Source organism: Filicampus tigris, chromosome 20, assembly GCF_054856515.1.
Source record: "Filicampus tigris isolate MCC_2025a chromosome 20, RoL_Ftig_1.0, whole genome shotgun sequence".
Classification (NCBI taxonomy): domain Eukaryota; kingdom Metazoa; phylum Chordata; class Actinopteri; order Syngnathiformes; family Syngnathidae; genus Filicampus; species Filicampus tigris.
Window position 1 is genome coordinate 12,406,201 of NC_141236.1, and position 26,917 is coordinate 12,433,117.

The window sequence follows — 26,917 nt, forward strand, 5'->3', positions numbered from 1 at the left end:
AACTCGTCATCCGTTGAAGAACTCGTGTTTCGCGGCAACTAGTTACAAGAAACGTACACAATGTAAGATTAAAGTCTCACCTGCTAAATTAAACGCGTATCAGATCCGCCCAGTCCCGATATTGTCGACTGCGTTTGATAAAATGGAAATTGATTTATCCACTGGACCACCAGGAATATGAATTGCTTAATGTCAATCAAAATACGTAATTATGACGGATATCAGTATTGGTGCCATTTGAAAGTTTTACTTGACGACTTTATTCAAAGAGTACATATTTTGTACACCCAAACTACACAACGACGTCTTTTATATCCCGCGAATGTGTTTAGCCTTCACTTTCCCCTAGAGGGCGTCCGAGGAGAGCTTGAGCATGGATGCACGCGAGGTATGTGCAGCGGTTTTAGCTAAAGCACTGTTTTTTTTTAATATGGCGTTTCAATTCGTTACTGCACACTAGACTTTTATCGATACTGTCATAAAGTCGGACAAAAGAAAGGAGGAGGAGGAGAAGCAGTAGGACTGGCGTGCAACGTCCAAGTGACATGTGCCTCCTTCCGTCCACTAGGCTTTCTATTGTCTTGTCAACAGAGCCGCTACGAGTTAGCAACCGCGTTAGCATCATCAGCTGGCCAGACTGGACCTTGCTCTCGGTGCTCGAGGAGAGACGCAAGCACAGATTGTTTCGTTGCGGGCAGGCAGAACTCGGCGTGTTTCTGTCGGTTTGTCTCGTCTCGCGAAAGGCTTTCTGTCTGTCTGTCCGTCCGTGGAGTTGGACTGATGCCGTCATGTGAGGAAACGGTGACCACGCCGATGCAAAGCCAGGAATGTAGCTAGGTGCAAAGGGGTAAAACGTCGCTTGGACTAAACTTTCCGCACTAATTAACCTTGTTATGTAACGTTTTGTTTTCTTCGGGCTGCATGCAAAGTCAGTGTGCGTGGATGGATAATAATCGTGCGAATCTTAGCGATACAGTACAGTTGCAACCATGCATGTTTTCCCCAAATTCAACTGTTTTGGGCAGGGATGCTTGCATAATAACACAGTAATCCGCATTAGCCATAAACTGATGCGTTTTATGTCGTATGTAGGATGCTTTTTCTTTTCTTTTTTCGTGTCGTTTTGTTTTTGCGCGAAAGGGGTGTTAACCAGGGTGTGTACGTCCCTTCCCTTTGCAGGACGAGAAAGACGTACAACAACAGTGTGTAGTGTGGATGGATGTCCACCTCCTCTGCATGCAAGTCTAGCACCCCGGCCCAATGGAGAAGAGGGACCGAAAGCCGGGATACTTTGCCAGGTAAGGCATGCTTTTGTATACGTAAAATGGGATTAAAAAATGCCGCCAGTCTTAGCGCAGGTCCACTTTTACAATTTGTCAGCCACAAGTAAATTATTGAATTGTGATCTGGCAATATGGCAGCACGGTGAAGGAGTTGGCGAGCGCATTTTCTGACTCGCTTTACAACACTGAGGACATTGACGGGAAATGAAGCCATTCTCTCCACTCTAAACCACACCCCATTCAACTGGCAATCAGATACCTGGAAAAATGGATGCTACTTTGTTTCGTTGAGTATCTTTCTCATGCCTTCACAAAACTACATGTCGCGGGCGCTTTTCCACTCCGTGACAACATGGCACTCTAAAGCGACTAGGCCAGCCTGAAGCCCCAGTCCGTCTTTTCACCAAACATGTTCAATGTATTTAGAAATTTAAATTTGTGAATTCACAACGGTTTTTTTCTGTAAGGATATTAAAAACGTTATGTCAACTCACCAATTTTAACCCATGTGCCAAATTTTCAAGGGGAGTGTGATTGTTTTTTCCTCACTTTAGCAACAAGCACATGTTGAAACGTACAGTAGCCTACCTTGTTTTCCTAGTACTTTTACTTCTGCTATATTGTCACCTCAGCCATATTTTACTAAGCAGGCATGAGTTTTCACCACTACCCTTCATAGAAAAGCCAAAGAAAAAGCAAAGCACACCTGGTGTTAATCCTTTATTGTCAAGCGCTGAGCTTTGGTGCAACTTTTACGTCAATCGACTTTTCTCACAGGTTTTGTTTGATTTCCAAATTGTATGATCGTTTAGCTATTTAAATGCCGAGGCTCTACTGTAAAAGGTTACAGACTCAGCTTTGACGCGTTGCAATATGCGTACGCCAACGTAAAAAAAAAAAAAAAAAAACATCACGTCAACACGTTTCCTTACTGTTTGCTTGTCCAGCTGCATTTACACGATTGTTTTGATCAGCACCTATTCCTGCACGGCGGCCGCCTCGTCACAACAGTGGCCACTCATCACTCCCAGCGGCTGCCCTAAGGATGATTCGCAAATTGACTTTTCCGCCTGGTCCTGAAAGCCGATAACGTGCGAAGGGCCCGTGAAATTGTCACGTTGCCGACAAAGCGAGGCAAAGCCTGCTTACTGACGTCTGATGAGAGATGAGACGGGATGTCCGGCTGCGGATACGCGCTTACGTGTGTGAATAGTGGAATGACCCGTTTCTCCGTTGCTACTACTCAAGTCTGTGAAAGCAATTTTAAATCTGAGATGGCTTCCAATGTGACAGCCTAGTGACACAAAGTGGGCAACAAAAAAAAAAAAGTGAACTTTGTGGTCTTCCTTTAGAAGCTAGGATATACAGTAAATCCCACCAAAGACCCTGCCGGATACTGTGGTGAGCCCTCATTTGCCAAAAATGAAGATGTATCATGTGTTGAAGCCGCATTCACGTCGCTGTTCACTGCCGTCATTGCTTGTTTTTGCGGTCTCACTTAACAAAAGAGCAGCACATGCTTGTTCTAACAGATTCGTTTTCCCGATTATGTCTGCCTTCCTTGCGTATTTGCAGCTGTAGTGGTGTCCTACAAGTTTGTTGGGAGACGAAAGAGAGAAGGGGAATTTTTGGGAAATAGCCTGCAGTGAAACAGATGGTGTTGTCGGGAATGCGTCTGCAGATTCCAGTGTTGGCACACACGCACACACACACACCAACGTTGAGTGCATCAGTGAAAGTGGCGACCCGAGGCGATGGGAGAGGCCTCATCGACCCGATCTCGCCTCTCCATTACGAACCTTTGGGATGCTTTTGTTTTCCTTGAAGTGTCGTCAACCCAACCAGTGAAAGCATTTGGTCTTCCCTTCCTAGTTTTGTACTCAATCTTAACTTTCATTTTCCTAGTCTTAACTTTCATTTTCCTGGTCTTAACTTTCATTTTCCTAGTCTTAACTTTCATTTTCCTCCTTTATTTTTTAAGTGTCACACTAACCTGCCTCGACGCGGTTTGCAATTTATTTACGCCCCAAAATACGGCCTTGCGTCATTCTCTTGCCTGTTAGTGATTAAAATAAACACACGCTACCATAGCAACCTAGCACCGGAGCAGTAAATTGGAGAGCTCCAAAATCGCAACAACTTGGACACTTTTTCCCATTTGAGCAACTTCAAGCCTCGTTGCTTAGTTAGCGAGCCATTTAGCAAGTGAGATTATTCAAAAACGTATAAACAGATTTCTCTTCAGGGGTATCTCACGGGTCCAAAAATAACTTGAATTAGATCAGGATGAAATTGTGGATTGAGGAATTTAGCTTTTTTTTTTTTTTTTTGCTGTTTGAGTGACTTTAGCTGTGTTAGTTAGCGAGCTAACTAGCTAGTGAAACAAATTCTGGCCAAAATGTTCAACCAGTTTCTTTTGCCTGTTGTCTCATTGGCCAAACATGAACTTGAATTATTTTGGCAATCCGGATAAACAAATTATATCGGCGAGCTGGATGAAAGTGACGAAGATGAATTTTATTAACAGCAATTATTTTTGCTGTTTGGGCAACTTTTGTCAGCTAGCTAGATTATGCCAAGACCGTGCAAACTATTTCTGTTGAGGGTTATCTCATGAGCCGTAGAGACTTGAATGATAATGTCACAAAAGTGCGATTAGAGGATTGTCTTTTTGCCGTCGAGTGACTTAAACTGTGTTGGTTAGTTAGCGAGATTGGACTGAGTCACTTCAACCTTTGCAATAATTGCTGTAAATTGGACAATTCTGTCGACCAATCAATGAACAGCAGGATGTCAAGGCCACACCCCCCACAAGCGTAGCGCTGCGAGCGGCACTCCAAAGAGAAGTTAGCGAAGCGAAGAAACTGAAGGTTTGAAGGTGGATATTTTGGTACCCCTTATGATGGAAATGATCAAATCTGAACGGAACCAAACTGTGATGCTTGGTGGAAACAAAGCTGAAAATGACCCAATTTCCTTCACATTTTTAGTGGTGGCTTACAAGCCAATTACAACCTAGTAAATTGTTGTTGTTGTTTTTTTTATTGTATGGATTTTAAGAGCGCTCTGTGTTGTTCTGTCAGGCTGAAGAGGCGCAGACAGCTCAAGCAAAGCCAATCGGAGAAGACGGTGAACGAGCACAGCGTGCAGGTCATCGCCTGTCCGGACCTTCCGAATGACGGCGAACCCAACAAGAAGGCCAGCCTGCCGAGAACAACCGCAAAGACGCCTGCTGGCTCAGGTAAAAACCACATCGAAAACACACCGGACGTCTTTGAAGACGCTTTGTGTCTGCTTCAAGCAAAGCCATTGGAAATCCCCGAGCACTAGTTCGCTGTCATTGCAGATTAACGTCCTCAATTGGATTTGTTAGATTTCTACTTCTGGTGGTATTCTACTTGATTATCTGCTTACTGATAAGCAACAAACAGAGGCCCAGTGTTCTCAAAGCCGTTTGCTTGTATGACCTCATCGGGAAGTTGCGTAACCCATATCCTGCACTGTGCTGTAATTACTACAGGAGGCCACACTTGAGCCATCAGATTCCTGAAAGCAGCAATCTGACCCGGAAGCCAATTATGTTGCTTTGATGGGGTTAATTGCATTTATTCATTCATTTGTAGATGCATCCAGTTTTTTACTTGCCTTATTGAAGTATGTTAGATTGCATCACAGCTATTAAGATCATGTTGTAATTTAGGGGGTTATACATAAGACCACCAAATGGCTATTTTAAATCAAGGGGGAAAATATGTGCCAGCCCGCGAATAGCGAAAATCTGCATATAATTGATGGCCATTGAAATGCATTGGGAAAATGAGGCAGACAAGCAAATGTTGTAATTGTTTTGTAAAACCCCCAAATTATTCATGATAAACCTCCAGTATGCGTTTCCCACTTGGAAAAAACACACACACATATTGAACATTTAAAAAAAAAAAATTAAATGAATAGATGAATTTGTGGGTGCAGAACCACAAGTACTGTATGCGGGTGTCCACTGCATTAGAGGAAACATGTTAATAATTCCCCCCCACCCCCAAAAACAATTAAAAAGAAATATTGAGATTTTTTTTTAAAAACATTTTATTGAGGGGCCACTCGACGAGATGGGCCCCAAATTGCCCATCCCTGTCCTGAATTGTATACATTGAGTTAAAAATAACAAAATTTTGGGTCAAAAATTTGACCCAACTTTCTTTGTTGTTTTTGCAGAAATCAACGTCCAAAATGGGTCGTTTTGTACAAAAAAAACCCAGAAATTGAGCTGTTTTGTACAAACCAACACAAGAACGTGGGTCAAATTGACCTAATTGGTGGATCGGTCAATTTTTGACCCAAAATTGTGTTCTTTTTAACCCAACGGTTTTTAGAATGTAGCACGTCAACCGGGCCCCTAACGAAGACAGTGCTGTACAAAATGGCTGGACGGATGAATAATATTCATGATGTACATTGACAACAAATCAACCATATTTCAACTGTGGTCCTTACATAGACATTTCTAAAATCTTGACGTGAGTCTGAACCAAGGGTGGGAAACCTAAGCCTCGTGGGCCATGTGTGGCCTGTGATAGCATCAAATAAAACCTTGAAAAAAAAGCTTCTCGCCACATGTGTTCATAGTACGCAACATTTCAAATGATTGTTTAGTGCTAATGACGTGAGGCCAGGAGCAGAACTCATCACGGTTAGCATAAAAAGTCTTGCCCACAGTTCGCCCGCCTTTAGCTCACCTCCTCCGGTATGATAACGCGCTTGCGACACTCCCGACAAAAGCTCACGCTTCCGCGATTGTCAGCGGCCTGCATCGAGCGCAAGAGGACTAAAATGGCTCCGGCGTGCATTGAAGCGGCAGTCGTCTTGGATGCGGCGCTTCCTTCGAGCTTAGTCATGCCTCTCTTGTCTCCGTGCCGGAGGCTGCAGTGTGAAGAGGAGGAGGAGGAGGAGGAGGGGAGGGAGCGCTCTGCTAAAAGCTTCTGTGTCTCTTTGGCAAGAAGCAGACTGCGGACTTTGTCAAGGGTCAAATAGTGAGTGTGCGAATGATAGCTGTATGTGGGGGAGGGGGGGTAAGCTTTAGACTTTTACATAATGGGGGAACCGGGGCAAGCAACTCCTGATACGAATGGATGGACGTTTATATTGAATTCCCTTTTTATTTTTTGTCTGGATGCTTGTGTTAGCATCTCGGTGAATTAGCGATTAGCGCATTAGCCCCACGCTTGTGAAGTTTTGTCTTTTGAGTCTCGGCTCCAGCCTTCCTAGGTGGGGATCGCACGTCCTCCCAGGGAGTTCGCCCATTCATATTAATATACACAAGGCTGCGAAAACATGATTGTGCCCAATTTGGGTTTGAGTGTGGCAGTTCCGTGGCACAAAGTTGGCGACAGAAAAAGTGCGCTTTGTGGTCTTGAAGTACTTTTTATTTGCAAACCATTTCAAATCCATGGAAGCAAACTCGATCCCACCACAGACTCTTGTCAGATGCTGCGGTGATCCCTTGGCTGCCAATAATAAAGATGGGATGCTTGAAACAAGATAAGCTCTCTGCAATGATGTTGGCAGAATGGAATTTTATCAGTTGGACAGGGCGGGGGAAAATAAAAACATTCAAACATTTTTTCAGTTGGACAGGGGGGGAAAAAAAACACTTTACAAGAGCCTCTATAAACTGCCTCTGTTGTCACTTTTAGGGCTTACTATACACCCTAAAACAGACCTGAGCAAAATAAATGAAATGCATCTGGCCCTTCCACAAGTTCGCTTTTATTTTGAAAGCTCAAATTTGGATGTGCACGTGTCGGCGAGCAAGCAAGAACGACGGCAACAAGAAAAATCTTGTGACTATTTATTTATTTATTTTTTTTCAAAACAATGCTGTCGTTGCCGCTTTAGAGCGCCTTGTTACCAACCACGAGTGCCCGCTTGTGACACGGAGAAGGCAAGAGGAGTGAGGGGAGGAAAAACAAGACGTGACAGCTAGCTTGTGGGCGGGGCTTTGTGCTGGCGTGGCAGTGAAAGCCATCGACTCGATATTCACCTTGTCTCTTGTCCTCGGTGTTCATATATCTCGTCTGGCTCGCCAGCCGATGGCTTTAAAAGTAACAACCCGGCAAAGAAGGAGAAGAGGAGGCCACCGGGGACGGTGGAGTTTATTGTGAGTAGTCCGCAGTGGCACGAGGCTCGCCCGCGGATGCGCCGTTGACACGCGGCGCTGAATTTGTCGTAGGTGGGACCGAACGATTCCCTCAACAGCATCGCCCTCAACTTCAACATCACCCCGAACAAGCTAGTCCAGCTGAACAAGCTCTTCTGTCACAGCGTCTACCCCGGTCAGGTGAGAAACTCTTGCCGTCGTTTGCCGAAGCTCTCGCCCGTCGCTCGGATTGAACTTTGTGACCGGCAACGTTGTCCGTCGCTGTTGCAGAAGCTCTTTGTCCCCGACGTGAGCCGGACTGAATCCAATTCTCACGCCGAGTCCGATCCGTCCCTCACAAATGGTTCCTCTGTGGAGACGACTCGGGTAAGTTTAAAAAAAAAAAAAAAAAAAAAATTGCTAGGGTTGGTCACTTTTACCACCTGCGCCTCGATAAAGGAAAACCCACGCAAATAGTTTCACAAGGGTTTGGCAGTGAGAAAATTCCAAGTTGTGCTGAAAGCAGGGGCGGAGACATGGGTGGGCCTGGGTGTGCACTGGCCCACCCAGATTGACAGACTGCCCACCCAGTGAGATTCATGATTTTCATTATTTTATTTAATTTTTTTTAATGTTTAGCATGGCATAATTGTGGTTGTCTTAGGAAGATCTGAACTTCATATTCAGTTTGTCATTTTATTTGAATATATGAGAGGAATATTTAGGGCCCACACAGATTTTCCCAGGCCCACCCATGAGCCACGTTCTGGCTCCGCCTCTGGCTGAAAGCCAGCCAATGTCAACTTGCAGATACTAGAAGAGCTCGAAGAAAACTGCTCTGCTTTTCTACATCAACGCAAACGTCGATATATATTCTTGCTAAACGTTTTTATTTTGGCAAACACTGTTGCCGTGGCGGCAAGAAAGAAAATGCGAGCGCCAGACAATACCGACCTTAGTGTTTTTTTTTTTTGAAAAGGCTTTCAGGTGAATGTTGCGACAATGTACACAAATCTAACGGTCTTTACTTTGGCCTTCAGGAAGAGGGTCCAAACTGCAGGTCGGCGCGGTCCCTCCAACGCCAGCTCTCCCCAAATTCAGAGGACGAGAGCCCGGCGACGGTTAAATTCATCAAGATGAGCTGCAAGTACTTCACTGACGGGATGGTGAGAAGTGCAACTACGACTACTTAACCTACTTTAGCGAGCTGTAATATTGGTGGCGCAGCTAGGACACCTCTCAGTACTAGCCTAGTACCAAAAATAAAGAAATAAAACCGCAACAAGTTCTGTCAGCCCGCGCATTTGTTAGCTTAGCTTCTTGCGACACTGTGACCTTGCGCCCGCCTCCGCAGGGCGTGGTGGGCGGCGTCCTGATCGTGACGCCCAACAACATCATGTTTGACCCCCACAAGTCGGACCCCCTGGTCATCGAGCACGGCTGCGAGGAGTACGGCCTCATCTGCCCCATGGAGGAGGTGGTGTCCGTGGCGCTGTACGACGACGTGTCGCGCATGAAGCTGAAGGACGCGCTGCCGTCGTAAGCAAAACTCGGGAGCGTTTTCGCTCGTCCAGCTCGAACGTCACGAGCCCCTTTAAAAGCGGAAGTTAACCCAAACAGATTTTTTTTCAAGAATACGTTCTATGCAAGACCACTAGTTGAAACAAGGCATTCTGATAAATATGGCGTTTGTGGAATACGAGTTGATCCGGACGTTTTGAGCCATCTTTGGGGGCGGCCATTTTGTCACTTCTGTCGACTGAAAACGACACCGCAACTGCTCAGGTAACGACCAAGCACGGCTGACCTGTTTTCTGAAGCTGAGCCGTGATTGGTGCTTACCTGAGCCCCGAGTAGTTGTGATGTCATTTTCAGTCGACAGAAGTGGCAAAATGGCCGCCCCCTGAGATGGCTCAAAACGGGTGCATTTTTGCTGCTTAACTCATATTCCGCAAACGCAATATAGTGAGCCTGCCGGGAACATATTTTTGAAAAAAAAATGAAATAAAATGTGGTTTGATTTCCCCCTTCAAGCATGTCCTTTGAATCATTTCCATCGAGAACTTCCTTCATACAATTGTTTTTGTCCTAGTTTTGTGTGACTTCAGTTCTGTGCCATTCTTGTCATTTCTTTTGCGCCTTATTTTTTCCCATTTTTGTTGTTTTTGTTCCCCCCCCCCTTTCCATTTCCATCCTCACTCGACCCCATCATCCCCGCCTCCGCAGCGATCTACCCCAGGATCTGTGTCCTGTCTACAGGCCCGGCGAGTGGGAGCAGCTGCCCTCGGAGCGGGACCTGAACCCCTTCAGCCGCTACAAAGCGCTGGATGCCAAGCAGCCCATCATCCTGGACGACCTGGAGTCGGCACTCCTGGACGCAGGTGAGAAGTGGCTCGGTAACCGTTGGCCGCGCGGGAAGCCAACGCAGCTCGCTCCGTGTCGTCCCGCCGCAGTCGGCGCGGAAGGAGAGCAGGCCGACAAGTCTCCATCGGATGAAGGCTTCACCGAGTTGGAGTCCACCGTCAACGGGAGCGCGGAAGAAGCGGAGGGCGGGGCCTCCAAAGCGCCCGGACCGCCGAGCGAGGCGGACGCCCGGGAGAAGTCGCCGCTTTGCCGAACGGAAGGGAAACCCGATGACGACGAGGACGAAGGATTAGCCCGGAACAGCTCCGTGGAAGACGGCGACTCCGTCCAGTCGTCCACGGGGACGGGGAGGAACCGCGAAAATCCCACAGCCGGCGAGGAGGCGTCGAAAGTTGGGGCGCAACAAAAGTGCGAAGAGGAGTCGAGCGAGAAGGCCGGCGCGGAGGTTGCGGCGAATCCCGAGAGACGCCGGCAAGTCGGAGATGAGGACGGACGGAGGAGCTACGACGCCGAGGTGAAGTCGTGGCTGATGGAGAGGATTCAGGCTCCGATCGAAGGTAGCCACGAATGAAATCAATCTGAAATGGATGTTGAAGTTATTTGTTCTCTCCTTCTATTGCGGCCTCAACCACATAACTTCATCGGAATAAAAATGCATTTGATAAATGCTTCATACATTTCCAGGCTATTCCGGGTGCTTGGTTCCACAGTAGCCTAAAGTGTCTTTGGGTGTCACCCCATGTGCTGTGCGCAGACATGCTTTTCTCCTCGGAGGAGAAGAGTAAGACCCCGCCCATGTTCCTGTGCTTCAAAGTGGGAAAACCAATGAGGAAGTCCTTCGCCAGCGGCATGACGTCCAGCCCGGCGCGCTCCTTCGGAAGCTCGGGAAAGAAACCCGAGTACTGGTTTGCCGTGCCGCAGGAGAGGTGAGATGAGACGGTGGCCTCGCCACTGGTGACGCGGCCGTCACGTCGCCTCACGTGTCGGACACGAGAGACGACTCGCGGGTCAAAGCGCGGGAATGAATGTGTGTGTGTGTGTGTGTGTGCGTTTCAGAGTGGACCACCTGTACGCCTTTTTCGTCCAGTGGTCTCCCGACGTGTACGGCAAGGAGGCGAGGGAGCAGGGCTTCGTGGTGGTGGAGAAGGACGAGCTGGACATGATCGACAACTTCTTCGGTGACCCCGCCTCATGCAGCTGGGAGGTCAGAAAACACACGTGCGCAATCGTTTACTAACTTGGGTACACCCACACCGTCCCATTTTTTAATACGTGTATGCTAGATTGTTCTTTTGCCGTTTTGTTCTTTTTCATTTTTATGGTAATTGTATCGTTTTTGTGCAGTGTCCCTGAAAGGAAACACGTCAATATGAATGACAAAGCTTGAGTGCTCACCATTTCACCGGTCGCTCGATTTTGTTTCCAGATCATCACGATCGACGAGGCCAAGCGGAGGCAGAGTTTCGGCAGCTGCGACGGCGAGCTCGCCGCCGACGGGCTGCCGTTGTTGAGCGACGTTAGCAATCTGCTGCAGGACACGCACGTGGAGAAGGTAGACCAGGTTCCACTGGGGCTGCGCAATGAATCGAAATTCAATTGCAATTACGATTATTAAACGCCGCGATTACAAAATTGGCATAATTGTTAAAAAAACAACTATTATTAATATTAATATGCATTTATAGCCAACACACTGTTTACACAAGGAAATCCTACATGAATTTGCACCTTTTTTTTAATATAATAACTAATCATGTAATTTTTTTTTCATCCAAAAGGAACTTACATAATTATTTATATTTTCTACATTCAAACATTTTCTTGTTTTACACCAAAAAACGAATGATCGTGATTTCAATTTTAACCCAAATAATCATGATTCATATTTTTTTTTCTTCATCGAGCAGCCCTAGGTTCAACATGAAAAAATTACTGCGGCCTGAATGGGCCACGTAAAAAGATCATTAAACCAAACAGAGAATTTTGTTGAACTGAAGACTACTAGCGTCATGCTAACATACAATTTAAAACACCATGGACAGGCTATCTAAAATTAGCATGGATGTTAAAAGTAGTAAACTAGAGCACGACAGATATCGGGGGCTAAAAAAAAAAAAAAAAAAAAGTCGATATCCGATAAATGGGCCAATACATGTAGTGTATATACAATACGTGAACACAAATTCTTCAAATACCCAAAATACGATTCAAGACAAAGCAGAACACTATTATGCATCTCTTCCAGTAGACATCAGTGCGAGATGATTTGTTGGCATGGCGCTGGGACGAATGTGCATAACACACACACATGAACGCCTGCCCCCTGCAGGTCGGACTATGTAATGTACGGCCAGCTAATGTGCTGCTTTTCCCTCCGCCGTCTAGCTGGCCTGTCGCTTGCCGGCCCGCGTGCAAGGTTACCAGTGGCGGCTGGCCTACAGCACGGTCGACCACGGCACCAGCCTCAAGACGCTCTACCGCAATCTGCTTGACGTGGACAGTCCGGTTCTGCTGGTCATCAAAGATGTGGATAACCAGGTAAAGCAATTCGGTAGACGCGCACGCACCAAAACGTCCCAAGGACGCCAGCCCTAAATGGAACTGGAAGTTTGCTGCTTTTGCTGCGAATGCCAAGCAGCCGTTTGAGGTGAACTCAAGAGCTTGTAGGAACTTTGAAAGACGTTTGACATGCTCGCAGATCTTCGGCGCGTTCTCCACTCATCCCTTCCGAATAAGCGAGCACTGTTACGGCACCGGCGAGACCTTCCTCTACAGCTTCTGTCCCGAGATCAAGGTTTGCGCTTTTGGCATCTCGTCGCACGTTGAAAGCGCGTCCGACTGCTTTGTTTCCGGCCTGTTCGCAGGTGTACCGCTGGACGGGGGACAACTCGTACTTTGTCAAAGGCAATATTGACTCGCTGCAGATGGGAGGAGGCGGGTAGGTTCATCCGACCGTCTCCTACTGGCTTCTCTCAAGTAGCGGGTGGAAAAATCATAACGTCGTTTAACGAGACACATGATCAATATGTTGGGCAGTTTTCGAGATGGAGCGGATTTGACGTGTTGAATGCCATCTTTTTTCTTTTTTTTTTACTTATCGAAAGCATCAATCAGTGCATTTATGACTCATTTTGATTGAGTTGAGTAGGCCTCTATTAAGAAAATGTGGATCATTTGACACTTTTGTAATCAGTGTTTTGTAAAACATGAGGACAATTGAAACTAGAATTTAGCCATGTCTGAATTATTTAGGGCTCAATTCTGTATTAATTCAACAATTCCTTTGTTGTCAAAGTACACAAAATACTCTTGCTCAAGGATACTTCGGCATGATCACAATGGCCGGGAATCGAACCCACAACCACTGAGTTGAGAAACGACCACTCAGCCACTGAGCCACAAACGCACTTTAACCTAAGACTTAACAGTTGTATAATCTTGGCCTTATTTTTTGGGGGCAAATAAATACTTCATTTAATAACATTTCAAGTCAAATCAAGATTAAAAACTACCAGAAAACTGCCAGATTAATTACAACCACCTATTTGGCTTGCATTTATCAAAGGTGATTTTTTTTTTTTTTAAAAACACATTTAGTGGTTTAGTTGCGAAGCCACTATTGCTCTTTGCGATCATTTTTTTTTTCTTGTGTAGCGGTCAGCTGGGTCTGTGGCTGGACGCCGGGCTGTACCGGGGCACCACCACGAAATGCGCCACCTTCAACAACCAGCCTCTCTCCACCCGGCAGGACTTCAACATCCACAGTCTGGAGGTGTGGAGCTTCGAGTAGCTCCCAGAGACCATTTGCTGTAGTCACAAACATTTCGAAGCAGCACTTGTGGGGGGTGGGGACGTTTCGAAGTAGCTGCCTGAAATGACACTTAAGGCCCCCGACTGTGCACTTTTTTGCCATCGCTCTCGGTTGGTTAGCTGCATGCAGACTGCCGTCGTGCCACTACATTGTCAATGAGGAACATCTGGAGCTTGTAGGAACAAGGTGAACCCCCAAACGCTTAGGTTAAACCAGCTTTTCACAGCCCAAATTAAATGCAGTGAACCCCGTTTGAGTCACGCTCTCAACAAGTTGTCAAAAAAAAAAAAAAAAAGAGGCGAATCGTGCGTGCTTCAAGTGATTTATGTGTCACCCCTAGGTGACGGTGACTGTAAAACTGACGCGAGAAGAAAACATGAAACTGTGTATTTAACAAATGTTCAACCCAACCATATATTAGTCAGTCTGCTAGCGTATTGCTAACATAATGTGATATGCCACAAACAAACAAAACTGGCAGAGATAATCCAGTAATTAGAGACCATCAAACAACTTGTACTTTAACGCACTCAAAAAGAGCAACGCGCATGCAAAAGAGTATTCAACATTGTATATCAAAACACCAAAATATTCATCAAAAACAGCATTACTCAGACGTGTAGTCCCTCCACTCAGTCGGGGACCTTATTTCTCCTCTCGCGATGTTTCGGGGTTCACTGTATAACTGAAGAGATCACAAATTGACTGATGGAACACAAAGCTAATCTGTTATGTCTTGGTTGACTGTCACTATACGTCGCTGGCGTCGATAGATGCGACAAACGTGAATGTGAATTCTCGTGTTTATCATAGTTGTCAATCACTGGGTTAAAACGAGCGGCATTGTATGAATGTACAACTGATGGAAGTGTGGAGGTGTCAATTTGAAGAAAATTGATGCTGAGATTTGTCATTTCCCCATTGGACTTCTTGAATATTTGTTTACAAATTCTGCACTTGCTCGCATCTAATCTGCCTGAGCGAGCCTGTTAAGTTTCATTTCTTTGTCAAGTTTCATTTCTTTGTCAATGTGACCGCAAAGTGTTCTACAATTTCATTCGCCGACCAAATCATTTTTGTTTGTTATATTTTATATTATTTTACATTGTTTGTTTTGTTTCTACGAGCAACGCTATTTTTTTTTTTTTTTTTTTTTTTTACGCTTGTACTTTTATAGAGATATTGTGCTTTACAGTACATATATATTTTGTGACTTGACGCAAGCCAACAAGCACTATTCAAAGAAGCCCCCCCCCCCCCCCCCCCACATGTGTTTATGGTCAGAAAGGCGTTTTTAAAGCCTGGAGAGAAGGAATCATCGGCTTTGCACTAGACAGGATTAAAAGGCATGTGAAGTACATCATTAAATTATTACTGAATGTTGTTCCAACACCACTCTACAAAAAGGGATCCCGTTCGGGCGTGTCGCTGTACACTTTACATACCACTAACTGCAAAAATTTTCTGTATCGGACACTGCTTTGGAAGTGCATGGATACACTGTAATCATCTATACAGTACTGTGCCATCGCGATGCCAGTTGTAGTGACCTGTGCGTGTAAACGATCTGTGGTGTTGTACTTGTTACTGTGAATGCGTCCAAAGTATTTTCACTTCTTGTGAATCCCAAAACTGCTGTCTTGTGTGAGTGAGGCTCTATTTATTGTGTTATTGCAACTACATTTAAACATGAATAAATGTTGCACATTTGTCAATGTTCAAATTGTTTGGTCTCATACAACATTCCTAAAAGTTTTTTTTTTTGTGTGTGTTAAACTACCGGTACTAAATGCGTTAATATTTTTTGCATGATCTGATCTGCTGATGAGGTTTGGCAGATTTAGTAGAGGTGGGCTGCATTCTGATGAGATAAGGCAAAGATTTGTGTAAAACCATTTTGTGAGGATTTGAGAAAACAGCCGAGTAGACCATCGCGACATGGACGATCTTTGCTGATGACGTCATGGTATCCAGGAAGTGGAGAGAATGCGGAACATTGATCGTGTTTCAAAAGTGAAACAAAATGGGCACGGATACGGACACAAGCCATCATTTTTGGTGTACTTTCTGTATGATCGCCAACGGACAAGACCAAGGAGCTGACGTTTTAAAAAAAGTAAGAAAACGACCTTTTTTTAATGTCCTTAGGCGGGAAAGGGTTGGAGGGGGTGTTAGAACCAGGAAGTGAATGCTCTTGTTTAGATTACATTTACATTTTAAATGTCGTAAAATGTACTGTCTTGTTGCGCAGCCAAAAGTACACAAGTCCTTGCGATATACCGGCACAGTACAATGGATTTTAAAGTTGAGACGTAAGGGAATGTAGGAATTTCAGGAATTTGTCGTGTGGTGCGTTCAAATACCCCCGATAATAAAGTACTTTCAGGACACCTGCAGCCCTGAAGGTTGTATGGGAGAGCTCGTTTAACTGCCACCTCCCCTAGAATAAAGAGATGTGTTCCGACGACAACCCATGGTGCGTTCATGGAATGTCATAATTGTCTCCCTAGGATCAGCAGCTGGTGTGTTTCCGGGACATTTGCCCTGCCGCCCCCCATCATTACCTGGTGGTTCCCGTTGAGCACATTGAAAACTGCTTGTCGCTGCACAATGGACACATCGGACTAGGTCAGCGTGCTTCATATCACATCTATATTCACGTTAATATAATGTAATATTTCGCTTGGACCTGGTGTATTGCAGTGGAAAAGATGGCTCAGATGGGGAGAGCCGTACTACGGGACCAAGGAGTTGCAGATATGAAGGACATAAGGTAGGTGCAGAAGGAAGAAAGCCTCAGAACACATGTTGCCTTCATGTGCAGCCGGTAAGTATTCAGTGGTTCAGTTTTGTCATATTTATGTCACGTTACAACCTTATTCCAAGATGTATTATCCTGGAATGGATTACATTTTCTTAACATAGCAACACAAAATGACAACATGAAATTAATTTGTGCGAATGTATTTTTAAAAAATCAGGGTCACCGACCTATCTGAAGCTGAGAGCTACTTCTTATGTACAGATGAAAATGAAGTAGGGAACAGATGAATGTGCAACATTATTTCTATGAATCTCTGCCAATGTTCATGTTTTCAAATGATGACTTCTACAGCATTCTTAGGAAATCACAATGTCCCATCAATAGATAAATTAACTTTAAATTAATAAAATAAAGATTTGCAAGTATATTCACAAAAAAAATCTTGTGAAAGTATTGATATTTTTGCAAATGTATTAAAATGAAAAAAAAATATCCCACACACAACATCCCATAAATGGCAACATGCTTTTGTTTACAATATATATATTTAAAAAAAAAAAGCTTTAAGTCACGTTTTTGTAAAATTTTTAACTAATGTAAAAAAAAAGCTCAAAAATATTTTTTAAAAAAGTCAAATGTTTTTGTGGACATTTTTCCACAACAGCTCCTAATGACACGTCTCCTTTTTTAGGATTGGATTCCATCAACCTCCATACACGTCGGTAGATCACCTCCACCTGCACGTTCTGGCCCCAGCCAGCAAGATCACAGACAGCATGAGGTTTAAATTCCTACCGGGAACCGTGTCCTTTGTCGATGTGAGTGCCTGGCCATCCATTTTCCCAAGTTCAAGCAACGGCTTACTGACAAACAAGCACTGACACATAACATTCATGCTTATGGACAATTCCAAAAAAGTTAACATGCATGATTTTCAAACATGTGATATCATAGCCTCCTCTTCAAATGATCTCAATTTTTTTTTCTAGGAAAAAAAACTAAGGAAGCGACTGCAAAGTTTTTTATCGCCGTTGTGATGCTGCAACTGAAAACAAGATGGAACTGCCAACTAAAGGGAAACTGGTCTAAATTTGCTGCTAATGAAGCGAACAATCAAAAGTATAGCATGATTACCAGTAGCAATGGCTTCCTCTAGTGGTATGAAATTTTAGTACAAATTGTATTCAACTTGCATGTGCAGCACTTTTTAATATCATTCAAGCATTTAAAACAAAAAAAATCCCTTATTTAAACAGTGTTCAAAGTAAATGCAATTAATTCAATACAAAATGTTCCCTTCGGGGCTTACTTTTTTTTTTTTACTTTTTAAAAAGTGTGCCTTCTCTATTTTGTGCCTTACTGTTACATTTAAACCACAATGTGTCTCATTCTTGAAAAACAGTCACTTTGTTATTACATAATTCATGTCACTTATAATTGCTAATTGTAGTTTTTTTTGTCTATGATTTCTTTTTATTATTTTACAGCATAATGCTTGTAGCTAACATCAGTTCTTGTCAGTATAGAATATAAATTTGAATGTGCAACCCTTCAAATTCCCATTTGTACAATGCAAAGGTTGTAAAAACAACCTTAAAATGGCATTTTCAACATTCTCAGTGCCGTGCTGCCTTTTGTGAACTTTTGTGAAATGTGAACACTTGCAGAGTGTTGCATATTGATATTTATGTTTGTGAGGAATGATTGACATGATCAGTGTCCTCACATAGCTGAATACCACAGTATAAAGGTAAATTGAGCGAATTTGTTATTTCAAAAGTGTGTATCAAACCGGTATCCCTTTGCATTAAGCAGTATTTAAGTAGCCTTCAGATTTAAAAAGGCAGGGGATTGCTGATTTAATTAACCTTTCTTTGCCCAAAATTGATAAAGGATGTAATCTGCTAGAAAAACTGAGTCTTGAGTAAACTTTTTTTTCGGAATTGTATGATTTAATCCAATAAAGGATTTTAAAATGTCTTTCAATCGTGTAATCGTCGACGTCTGGGAAATAGTGAAATTTACGGGGGCCTACGAACGCACCCTCGCTCAATCTGCTCGGTCATTGATTGTTCTTCCTGGCAGCTGACTCACCGAGTTTGCACCAACGCTCGGCTAAAAAACTTTTCTAAATCCTCTAATGGCGACTCAAAATGCCACTGACATTGACGAATGTCCCTTTTGCCAGATAGCCAACTGCCAAACTGACACAGAAATTCTCATGAGTGTAAGTAAATGTTCTTCATTTGATACTTTGGCTGTGTGTTTTTTTTTTTAAACTTGTTTGTGTGTAGGATGAGGAGCTGCTGTGCTTCCGGGATGTCAAGCCGGGTGCTGGCCATCATTACCTGGTTATAACCAGGACGCACATTAGCAACTGTAAAGTTCTGCGGGTGCAACACATTCCCACAGGTTAGTGGGGAAAGAGGTCACCTTGTTTCCACGGAATGAATAATGAATTAAGTAGCCATCGAGGATTCATCAGCACTCTTAGATAGATCGCCGTGGTACCTTATTTCAATCTATTCGTGGAACTCAATCTATTCGAATATGAAATCAATGTTTTTTGTTCTTCATAATAAAGGAAAAAAATATACAGGTTATTGCATTCATTTGAAAAAAACAAAACCAAAAAAAGAGGAATTTATTGTTGGCTTTTTTGATTGTTATTTGTAGTATTTTTTGTGTTATGCATTATTGAATTTTGGAATAACTTTCCTACAATTTGGAAAAATATATTTAGCCCCGGTTTTTCAGAATAATTCATTCATTCAACCCGAATTTTTTGTGTTCCAAACTGAAACAAACATCCCCGCCAAAAAAACAGAAGAATATTCAATAAATCTGATACAAAAAAAAAATCTAATTAAAAAAATAAACATTCTGAATAACTGGGAAAAAAAATTCTGAAAATCAGAAAACAATTATTCTACAAAACAATAATCACAAAAAACAAATGAAAAAATCTGGGGGGAAAACTGGAAAAATAATCAGGTGAAAAAATAGCCTATTTTGGGGGCTTTGTGACTGTAATGTGATATTGTTTGTTCCCAGTGGAGCGCATGGCCGAGATGGGAAGGTGCGTGTTGGAGAAAAATAAAGTGCGAGACCTCACAGACATCAGGTAAATTGCAATTCCAAATTCCGGTATTGTGATGGAGTTGAAATGATGATGAAAATGTTTGCGCCAAACTTCAGGCTGGGCTTCCATGTGCCTCCGTTCTCCTCCGTGCCCCACCTCCACTTGCACGCTCTGGCCCCGGCCAGCAAGATGAACGAAAGCTCGCAGCGGAGATATGGCCCGCTTTCACACTGGTTCATCACAGTGAGTGAGCGGAACGACTGGACATTTGTCAACGCAACACTCTCACTACCCTGTCTCTGTCGTCTTGCAGGTTGAGGAAGCGCTGACTCAGCTGAGGACACGTGGCAGAATCAAATGACATTTTGTCGAGTTTGCGTCAGTGAAATGAAAATATTCATTTTGTTCTAAGGTAATTTCAGGGAAAAAAAACTGGGGAAAAGACCATTTACAAAAGTTATTGTAATCGCAGTGCTGTTATTTAATTGTGTTGGTGTTGTGTATTTAATATTTGTTGTATATTATGCATCCTATACTTTTAGGTAGTTATTTTCTGACAAGTCTCTCTTGATCTATTTTGATAATGTATGAATATTTATTTAAATTAAATGGCTTTATATTAATTTATAGCCTACTGTATGTATATGTATAATATTTATCCCTCTCTCTCAAGTGTAATAGATACAAGTTAAGTTGTATATCTTCATACACATATTTATTTTTCTCAACATATTTTATGACACTACTGTCAACATTTTTGGACACTTTCTAATTATTGAACAAGAAGCTGTCCAAACTTGATGTGCAGTATATTTTTAAATGTATTTATATATTTTTAGACGCTATTGTATTTTTCCATACCTGCACTTTTTTTTTTAAATCCATCGCCTGTCAATGACACCTGTCAACCACTTGGCGTCAGTAGAGTAACTTCTATCTTCCTGCAGTGTTGATTAGCTACGTCTTGTCTATCTTTAGCTCAAAAATAAAATAAAAAAGAGCACTATTGCACGTAGTTAATGCATAGTTCATGTGTTAATTATTACCTAGAGTATTTTCAATCGTGATTTCGTGCATATGCATCCATTTTACTACGAGATACAGCATGCAAAAAATGGCGTATCTTGGCGGATCATGTGCATAACGCATTAAGCAGTATAACGGGTCCCGCTGTGTTACTCACGAGCACATTTTTTTACCGCGACATGACGTCATCACCACGCAAAAGAGTAAGGTGCTTTGATGTCTCTGATGACAAACACATCTTAGAGCTTTGGAAAGAATGACTGCATGTTGGTCATTTGGGGTGCATGGAGTGGAGGAGGGGGCACCGTAGACACACTAGCTAACAGGAGTATCTTCTCACTCAGATCTGTGGTGAGCTGACTCCCAAAATGCCTAGTAAACAGAAGCTGAGGAAACGCCGAAACATACAGAAACACCGAACGCCCTACCAGAGATCCGAGCGAGCGCCGACACCCAAACACGATGAAAAGGAAGAGCAGGAAGTGGAACATGGGCAGGTGGCGTCGGTTCAGAAGATGGGCTGTTTAACGGCGTCGCTCCAGCAGGTCAAAACCGATGCAGAACACCAGAAGGATGTGGACCATGCTGAAGCTTCCGTGCTCCAGAAGGTCGAGGACCAAACTGAAGTTCCTGCACCCAAGGAGACTGAAACACAAGATCTTGACACAGCTGCAACTTCCTTCGTGGACGAGACCATTGCAGCCATCCTGGATGCTCAGACCAGGGGGACCACTGCCGCACCACTGGAAGACAGACCTGCAGAGGAACCCCCAACTGCAGCAAGGCAGGAAGGGGAAACAAGTGACACGCAAAAGGACCCAACGGACGGAAAAGACCATGAGACACTTCCATCAAATGAGTCAACTGAAGTGCTCCAAAACGACAAACCTGTTGATGAATGTAGAACAGATGGATGGATAGATGGCACCGCCACTGCACTTCAGGAGCCTGAGAAAAAGGTTGCGTTTCCTGTGGACAACACCAGCGCTGCACCACAGGAAAGCACTCCTTTTCCTCATGAGCCTGAGACAAATGTTGGATCTCGTATGGATGAGAGCTTTGATGCACCTCAGGATCAGGAAAGCGCTTCACCTCAGCAACTAGAGACACATGCCGAATCGCTTGTGGATGACACCTACACTGCACCTCAGGATTGGGAAAGAGCTCCATCACCCAAAGAGCTGGAGGCAAATGTCCTAAACCGTGCCGATGAGACAGTTTTTGCACTTCAGGAGTATGAGACACTTATGTCCCCTCAAGAGGAGGATACACACTTCGATCCTCTGGAAGATGAAGCATCTGAAACCTCTGCATCTGATGAGAACACGTCCACCGAAGCAACTCATGAAAACGACACTAAGGATGTGTGTGAAATTCCGGAGGCTGCAGCTGATGAAGATGACACAACAACAGCCCTGCGAGTGCTAGAACCAACCTGTGCAAATGGTCGAGTGCCCATACACAAGGATGCAAGGCTCTTGGGATCTCAGGAGGATTTGACAAACGTAGGACTGACTTCTTTCAACATGAAACAGCTCATGTTGAGAGCGTGGCTTCATCTCGGAAAGATGAGACTGCTACAACAAGTCAGAACAATGACACTTGAAGAGACAAGTGTGTCACCTCTGGAGCAGGGAATGCATGAAGAACCAACGGTGGAGTCTACGACTGCAGCGCTGCAGGAGAAGCAGACAAATGCTGAACCTCAGGAGGAGGAAACCACTTCAGTGCATGGTGAGATTGTGAGAGATGTAGCACCTCAGCAGGATCCGACTAGCGACAAAGAGGAGACGTGTGTAGCGCTTCAGGAGGACACAACTCAGGTGGCACACCAAGAAGATGAAACAGTTGCTACTCCTCAGGAGGAGGACACAACTTTAGGATTGTGTGATATTGACATGAAGACAGAAACAATGGAGGAAGTGACAAATGCTCCACTCGATGATTACACTATTGTAGCCTTGACGGAGGAGGAAACAACCTCAGCGCCTCAGGAAGTTGAAGGAGCCACGTGGGTGGAGAAGGATGGGGCACCTGCCACACCCCGCGTGGAACACACGGCTACAGCACATCCAGAAAATGCAATAAACGAAATCCCTCATGACGACGCCATCACTTTTGTTACACCAACGATGGAGAATGACACATATGCAGGATCCCAAGAAGAGGATATAGCCGCACTTCAAGCGCACTGGATATCCGAAGCTCTTCTGGAGGTCGCCACAACTGCTACACTGGAATTTGAGATGGATGTAGCACCTCTTGGCCAAGAAACAACTGCTGCACTTCAGGAGGAAGACAACCATTTAGCGCTTCCGATGTCCGTTCAGGTTGATGCAGAATCTGGGAAGAACACAAATGCTTCAACACAAGCGGCTCACACAATTGCAGCTCCCCTGGAGAAAGAGACAACTTCACAAGCTCAGAAGGTCGAGACAAATGTGGTGCCCCAGGGTTATGAGATACCTCTAGCACCCAAAGAAGATGACACAACCGGTGTCACCGTTTTGGAGAACACAGCAGCGTCTCAAGAGAGTGAGACAACCTCAGAATCTCAGAAGGTTCAAAACGTGATTCTTCAGGAGTATGAGACACCTCTAGAATCTCCAATGGCTGAGACAAATGTGGAGCCTCGGGAAGAAGAGATACCCTCAGAACCACATAAAGGGGATACAACTGCTTCGCTGCAAGAGGAGGACGCAACCACAGCTCTGACAAATGATTATACAACCACTGTACTCCAGCAGAAGTATGCAATCAAGACTCTCCCGGAAGGTGACGCAAATGCTGCACCTCAGGAGGAGGACACAGCCACAGCTGTCCTGAACGATGACACAACTTCTCCCCAACAGAAGGAGGACGCAGGCATGCCTTCCCTGGAAAATGATGTAACTGCTGCACCCCAGGAGGATGAAGCAAAAGCAGAATCTCAAAAGGTTGAGACAATTATGCCACTTCAGGAGGATGAGACGGTAGCAGCCCACCAGGAGCACCGTGACACACCCTGGACCAGTGAGACTACCGGTGCACTTCTGGAGGACAAGACCGCGACTTCAGCTGAGGAGCTCACCACACTTGTTCCTCAAGAAGATAAAACTGTAGCTCGTCCGGAAGTATTGTATCTTGCACCTCATGGTTCACACCAGGTTGAAGAGATCTCTACAGTCGTTCAGGTGGAGGACACAACTTCAGAATCTCAGGAGGTTAAGACAAATGCCTGGATGGAGGATGAGAACCCTGTTGAATATCTGATGGACGAGGCGTCTGCAGCTCATCAGGAGGACGACGCAACTGATAAAACACCGGGAGAACAAATGGTTCAGCAAGAAGTGACAAATCAGGGGGATGCGGCAACTGCAGCTTCTACTGAGGAGAGTAGGACTGAAGCACATCAGGACGAAACAACTGATTTATCAGAGAAAGCGGAGACCCACGCTCCAGATGTCACCACTGCTACACTTCAGGAATACGAGACTGCAGCATCAACCGAGTCGAGCACAAATGGTCAAGACAAAGAGACACCAGTAAGACTTCAGGAGAACACCGCCGCTGTACCTGAAGACAGTGTGACAGCTCTGAAAAGCAATTCGACCACAGAATCTCAGAAAGTTGAGACAAATGCAGAACTCCAGTTGGATGAGATAAGTCCAATGCCCCACGAGGAAAGCAATTTCACATCAGTTCGGGAGGATGAGACAATGGCTCCTATGGATGGTGACCCAACTGTAACACCACAGATCGATGACGCAGCAATGCCACCGAATGAGCAGGAAAGAAACGCAACAACTGCAGTGGTTAAGAAAGTTAAGTTCTACCTCAGCCCATACACAAAAGCTCCACCTGAGGACACTGCATGGTGGGAGAATGGCCCAAGTACAGCACCGCAGGAGAAGGGACCAACTATGGCAACTCAATTGGATGAAAACACTGATGAGCCACAGGGACACGAGACCACCACATCGTCTTTACAAGATGAGGCACTTGCTGAACCTCGGGAGGATGAGATTACGTTTGTTCCCCAGGAAGGTGAGACGACTGCTGCACCTCAGGAAGATGAGACACCGACACCAGTGTTACAGACCAAAGCTGCACCTCAGGAAAGTGACACCACTACATTAGCCCTGCAGACTGAGACTATTGATAAACCTCAGGTGGATCCGACCCTGGCTACGCCTCAGGAACACGAGGCCCCTACATCAGCTCTGCAGGATGAGACAAAGGTTAAACCTCAAATGGATACCACCCTGGCTGCACGTCCGGAAGACGACGCCCCTACGTCAGCTTTACAGGAGGAGATGAATCTTGAACTTCAGGAGTCCGAGACTGCTGTTGTGACTCGGGAAGACGAGACTTCTACCTCAGCTTTGCAGGATAAGATAACCGTTGAACCTCATCAGGATGAGACCAGTGCTACACATGAGGCTACCATCCCTACAGTAGCCTTTCAAGATGAGACAAACCTTCAACCTCAGGAGGATGAGATCAATGCTGCACCCCAAAATGATGAGACGGGCACATTGGCTTTGCAGGATGGAACCACTGATGCACCTTATGAAACTGCCGACCATCCAGACTATAAGACCACTGCTACACCCCAAGACGATAAGTTAGAGACATTGGCTTCGCAGAATGAAACCACCGATGCACCTTATGAAAATGTTGAACATCCAGAGGATAAGACTACTGCTGCGCCCGAGGAAGATGAGATTTCTACATTTGATCTACGGTATGAGACAAATGTTGATTGTCAGGAGGCCGTGACTGTCGTCCTTCAGGATGACGAGAGCATTTCTGCACCCGAGGATCATCAGTCCTCTACATCAGCATTGCAAACATATATTGAACTCCACAAGGATGAGACCACCGCTGCCCCGAAGGAAGATGGAACTACTGCTGCGCCACAAGAAGATAAAACAACTTCATTGGCTCTGCAAAATGAGACTATCGAAGAACCCCGTGAGGATGAGACCGCTGCTGCACCCGAGGAAGATGAGGCCACCACATCACTGTTGCAGGACGGGACGAATGATCAAGGTGACACGACTGCGGCACCGCAGCAAGATGAGACTACTGCTGTACTCCAGAAATTAGAGCCACCTACACCGGTTTTGCAGGAAGAAGCAATTGTTGAACCCCAGAATGATGAGACCACCGTTGCATCCCAGGAACACAAGACCTCTAAATCAGCTTTGCAGACTGAGGCAAATGATCAACCTCAATTTATTACGACCCCGGCTTCACCTCAGGAAATCGAGCCCTCTAAATCAGCTTTCCAGGATGAGACCACTGGTGCATCTCAGGATCGTGAGACCACTACATCAACTTTGCAGGATGAGACACCTGAATGCCATGAAGATGAGACTACAGCTGCAACTCTGGAAGATGAGACTTCTATCTCGGCTTTGCTTGATGAGACTACTGTTGAACCTCAGGAGGATGAGACGGCTGCAACACCCGGGGAAGTTGAGACCTTTACAGCACCTCAGCAGAACGAGGCCAATGTTGAACATCAGGAGGATGGACTTGAGGAGGAAGAGACCACCTCTGCACCTGAGGACTACCGATCCTTCCTGAATTAACTGAGGCATTGCACATTGAAAAAAACAACTTGAGCAAAACAACACGGAGCTCGATCGTCCCAAGAACACGCTCCTGACGCTTGTGTTTCCTTAGCGCCTTTTAGTGGCTCAAAAAATTATCAAATGGAAATAAAAATCATAAAATATTAATGTTGTTTTTTTAGTTGTGTAATTTGAGTGACATGCGGCAGCGGTCATGACAGGTGCTGACATTAGAGTCAGAATTAAAAATGGAACAAATGATACTACAGTGAGCTAGCTATACATCAGACTGTCATGACACCACCAAATTTCAAGTGAAAATTGTTGCTTGTAGGAATGTGTCTTCATCTTTCAGGTGAAAGCTGAGTGTTAAACTTCTGAAGATGACGCAGAGAAAGTTCTGCATCGCTATTGGAAGTGGTAATCAACTGGTAAGGGCTATGTACTGTACAGTAAAGTGTCCATCAAAAGATTTAAAAAAAAGTGATTTATGCATCACGCAAAAACAGGGATTATTGGGCTTTAGGGTGACAATTCAGGTTAAACCTAAAATGCACTATAACATTTAAAGGTGAACCTATTGGACTCTCTAAACCTTTCAATATCCATTACTTTTGTGAATGTTTTCCATGAAGGGCCATGTTATGTTAATATTTACATATTTGGGAGCATTTACAAAAATGGCTTGAATGGACTGTATGTTGTTTTTGTGTGTGTTTAGTGTGTAGTGACATTGATTTCCAGCTGAGGACGCTAGAGAGCAATAGCATCACCGCAGAAAACGAAGAAGATGAAGCTCGACACGTATGTGTGGGAATTGTTTGTTTGTTTGTTTCTTTGTTTGTTTGTTTTAAATTCTTGTTTTAATCGCCCGATCATTTAAAAACACG

The 26,917-nt window shown here is 44.6% G+C and overlaps 3 protein-coding genes across 14 annotated transcripts in view; all 3 read left to right on the plus strand.

The window, feature by feature from the left end:
* ncoa7b (nuclear receptor coactivator 7b) overlaps window positions 1-15,317 on the plus strand; it is a 46,022-nt gene extending 30,705 nt beyond the window's left edge. For 7 of the 11 annotated variants that reach the window (XM_086018826.1, XM_086018829.1, XM_086018828.1 and 4 more), the window contains 16 exons: window positions 1,180-1,298; window positions 4,367-4,524; window positions 7,370-7,440; window positions 7,513-7,620; window positions 7,711-7,806; window positions 8,460-8,585; window positions 8,774-8,958; window positions 9,646-9,800; window positions 9,873-10,340; window positions 10,538-10,709; window positions 10,840-10,987; window positions 11,210-11,335; window positions 12,169-12,321; window positions 12,482-12,577; window positions 12,648-12,721; window positions 13,438-15,317. In XM_086018826.1, coding sequence (XP_085874952.1) covers window positions 1,261-1,298; window positions 4,367-4,524; window positions 7,370-7,440; window positions 7,513-7,620; window positions 7,711-7,806; window positions 8,460-8,585; window positions 8,774-8,958; window positions 9,646-9,800; window positions 9,873-10,340; window positions 10,538-10,709; window positions 10,840-10,987; window positions 11,210-11,335; window positions 12,169-12,321; window positions 12,482-12,577; window positions 12,648-12,721; window positions 13,438-13,573 — 2,310 coding nt within the window. In that variant the 5' untranslated portion in view covers window positions 1,180-1,260 and the 3' untranslated portion in view covers window positions 13,574-15,317. The other 4 variants (XM_086018833.1, XM_086018834.1, XM_086018836.1 and 1 more) reach the window with 4 other exon arrangements.
* Window positions 15,318-15,556: 239 nt separating this feature from the next.
* On the plus strand, window positions 15,557-18,338 carry LOC147128411 (adenosine 5'-monophosphoramidase HINT3-like). Its single transcript, XM_086018510.1, has 5 exons — window positions 15,557-15,710; window positions 16,105-16,222; window positions 16,298-16,367; window positions 17,050-17,176; window positions 17,348-18,338. The coding sequence occupies exons 1-5, from the start codon at window positions 15,618-15,620 to the stop codon at window positions 17,393-17,395; spliced, it is 456 nt and encodes a 151-aa protein (XP_085874636.1). The 5' UTR covers window positions 15,557-15,617; the 3' UTR covers window positions 17,396-18,338.
* A 98-nt stretch (window positions 18,339-18,436) lies between these two features.
* On the plus strand, window positions 18,437-26,195 carry LOC147128412 (adenosine 5'-monophosphoramidase HINT3-like). Of its 2 annotated transcripts, XM_086018506.1 has the most exons (5): window positions 18,437-18,585; window positions 18,653-18,770; window positions 19,413-19,482; window positions 19,557-19,683; window positions 19,754-20,419. In XM_086018506.1, exons 1-5 carry the CDS (start codon window positions 18,499-18,501, stop codon window positions 19,799-19,801), a joined length of 450 nt encoding a protein of 149 aa, XP_085874632.1. In that variant the 5' UTR covers window positions 18,437-18,498; the 3' UTR covers window positions 19,802-20,419. The 2 variants fall into 2 exon arrangements, with proteins under 2 accessions (XP_085874632.1, XP_085874631.1); XM_086018505.1 differs by lacking the exons at window positions 18,437-18,585; window positions 18,653-18,770; window positions 19,413-19,482 and adding an exon at window positions 20,811-26,195 and having other exon boundaries at window positions 19,638-19,683; window positions 19,754-19,852.
* The last annotated feature ends 722 nt before the right edge of the window (window positions 26,196-26,917 follow it).

What these genes read in the sequence shown, in the direction of transcription:
- LOC147128411 (XM_086018510.1), top strand. Translation starts at nt 15,618, where the DNA reads ATGGGCACGGATACGGACACAAGCCATCATTTTTGGTGTACTTTCTGT. An exon ending in GCAGATATGAAGGACATAAG is followed by an intron (nt 16,368 to 17,049) that starts GTAGGTGCAGAA and finishes CTCCTTTTTTAG; the next exon opens with GATTGGATTCCATCAACCTC. An exon ending in GAACCGTGTCCTTTGTCGAT is followed by an intron (nt 17,177 to 17,347) that starts GTGAGTGCCTGG and finishes TTTTTTTTCTAG; the next exon opens with GAAAAAAAACTAAGGAAGCG.
- LOC147128412 (XM_086018505.1), top strand. Translation starts at nt 20,835, where the DNA reads ATGCCTAGTAAACAGAAGCTGAGGAAACGCCGAAACATACAGAAACAC.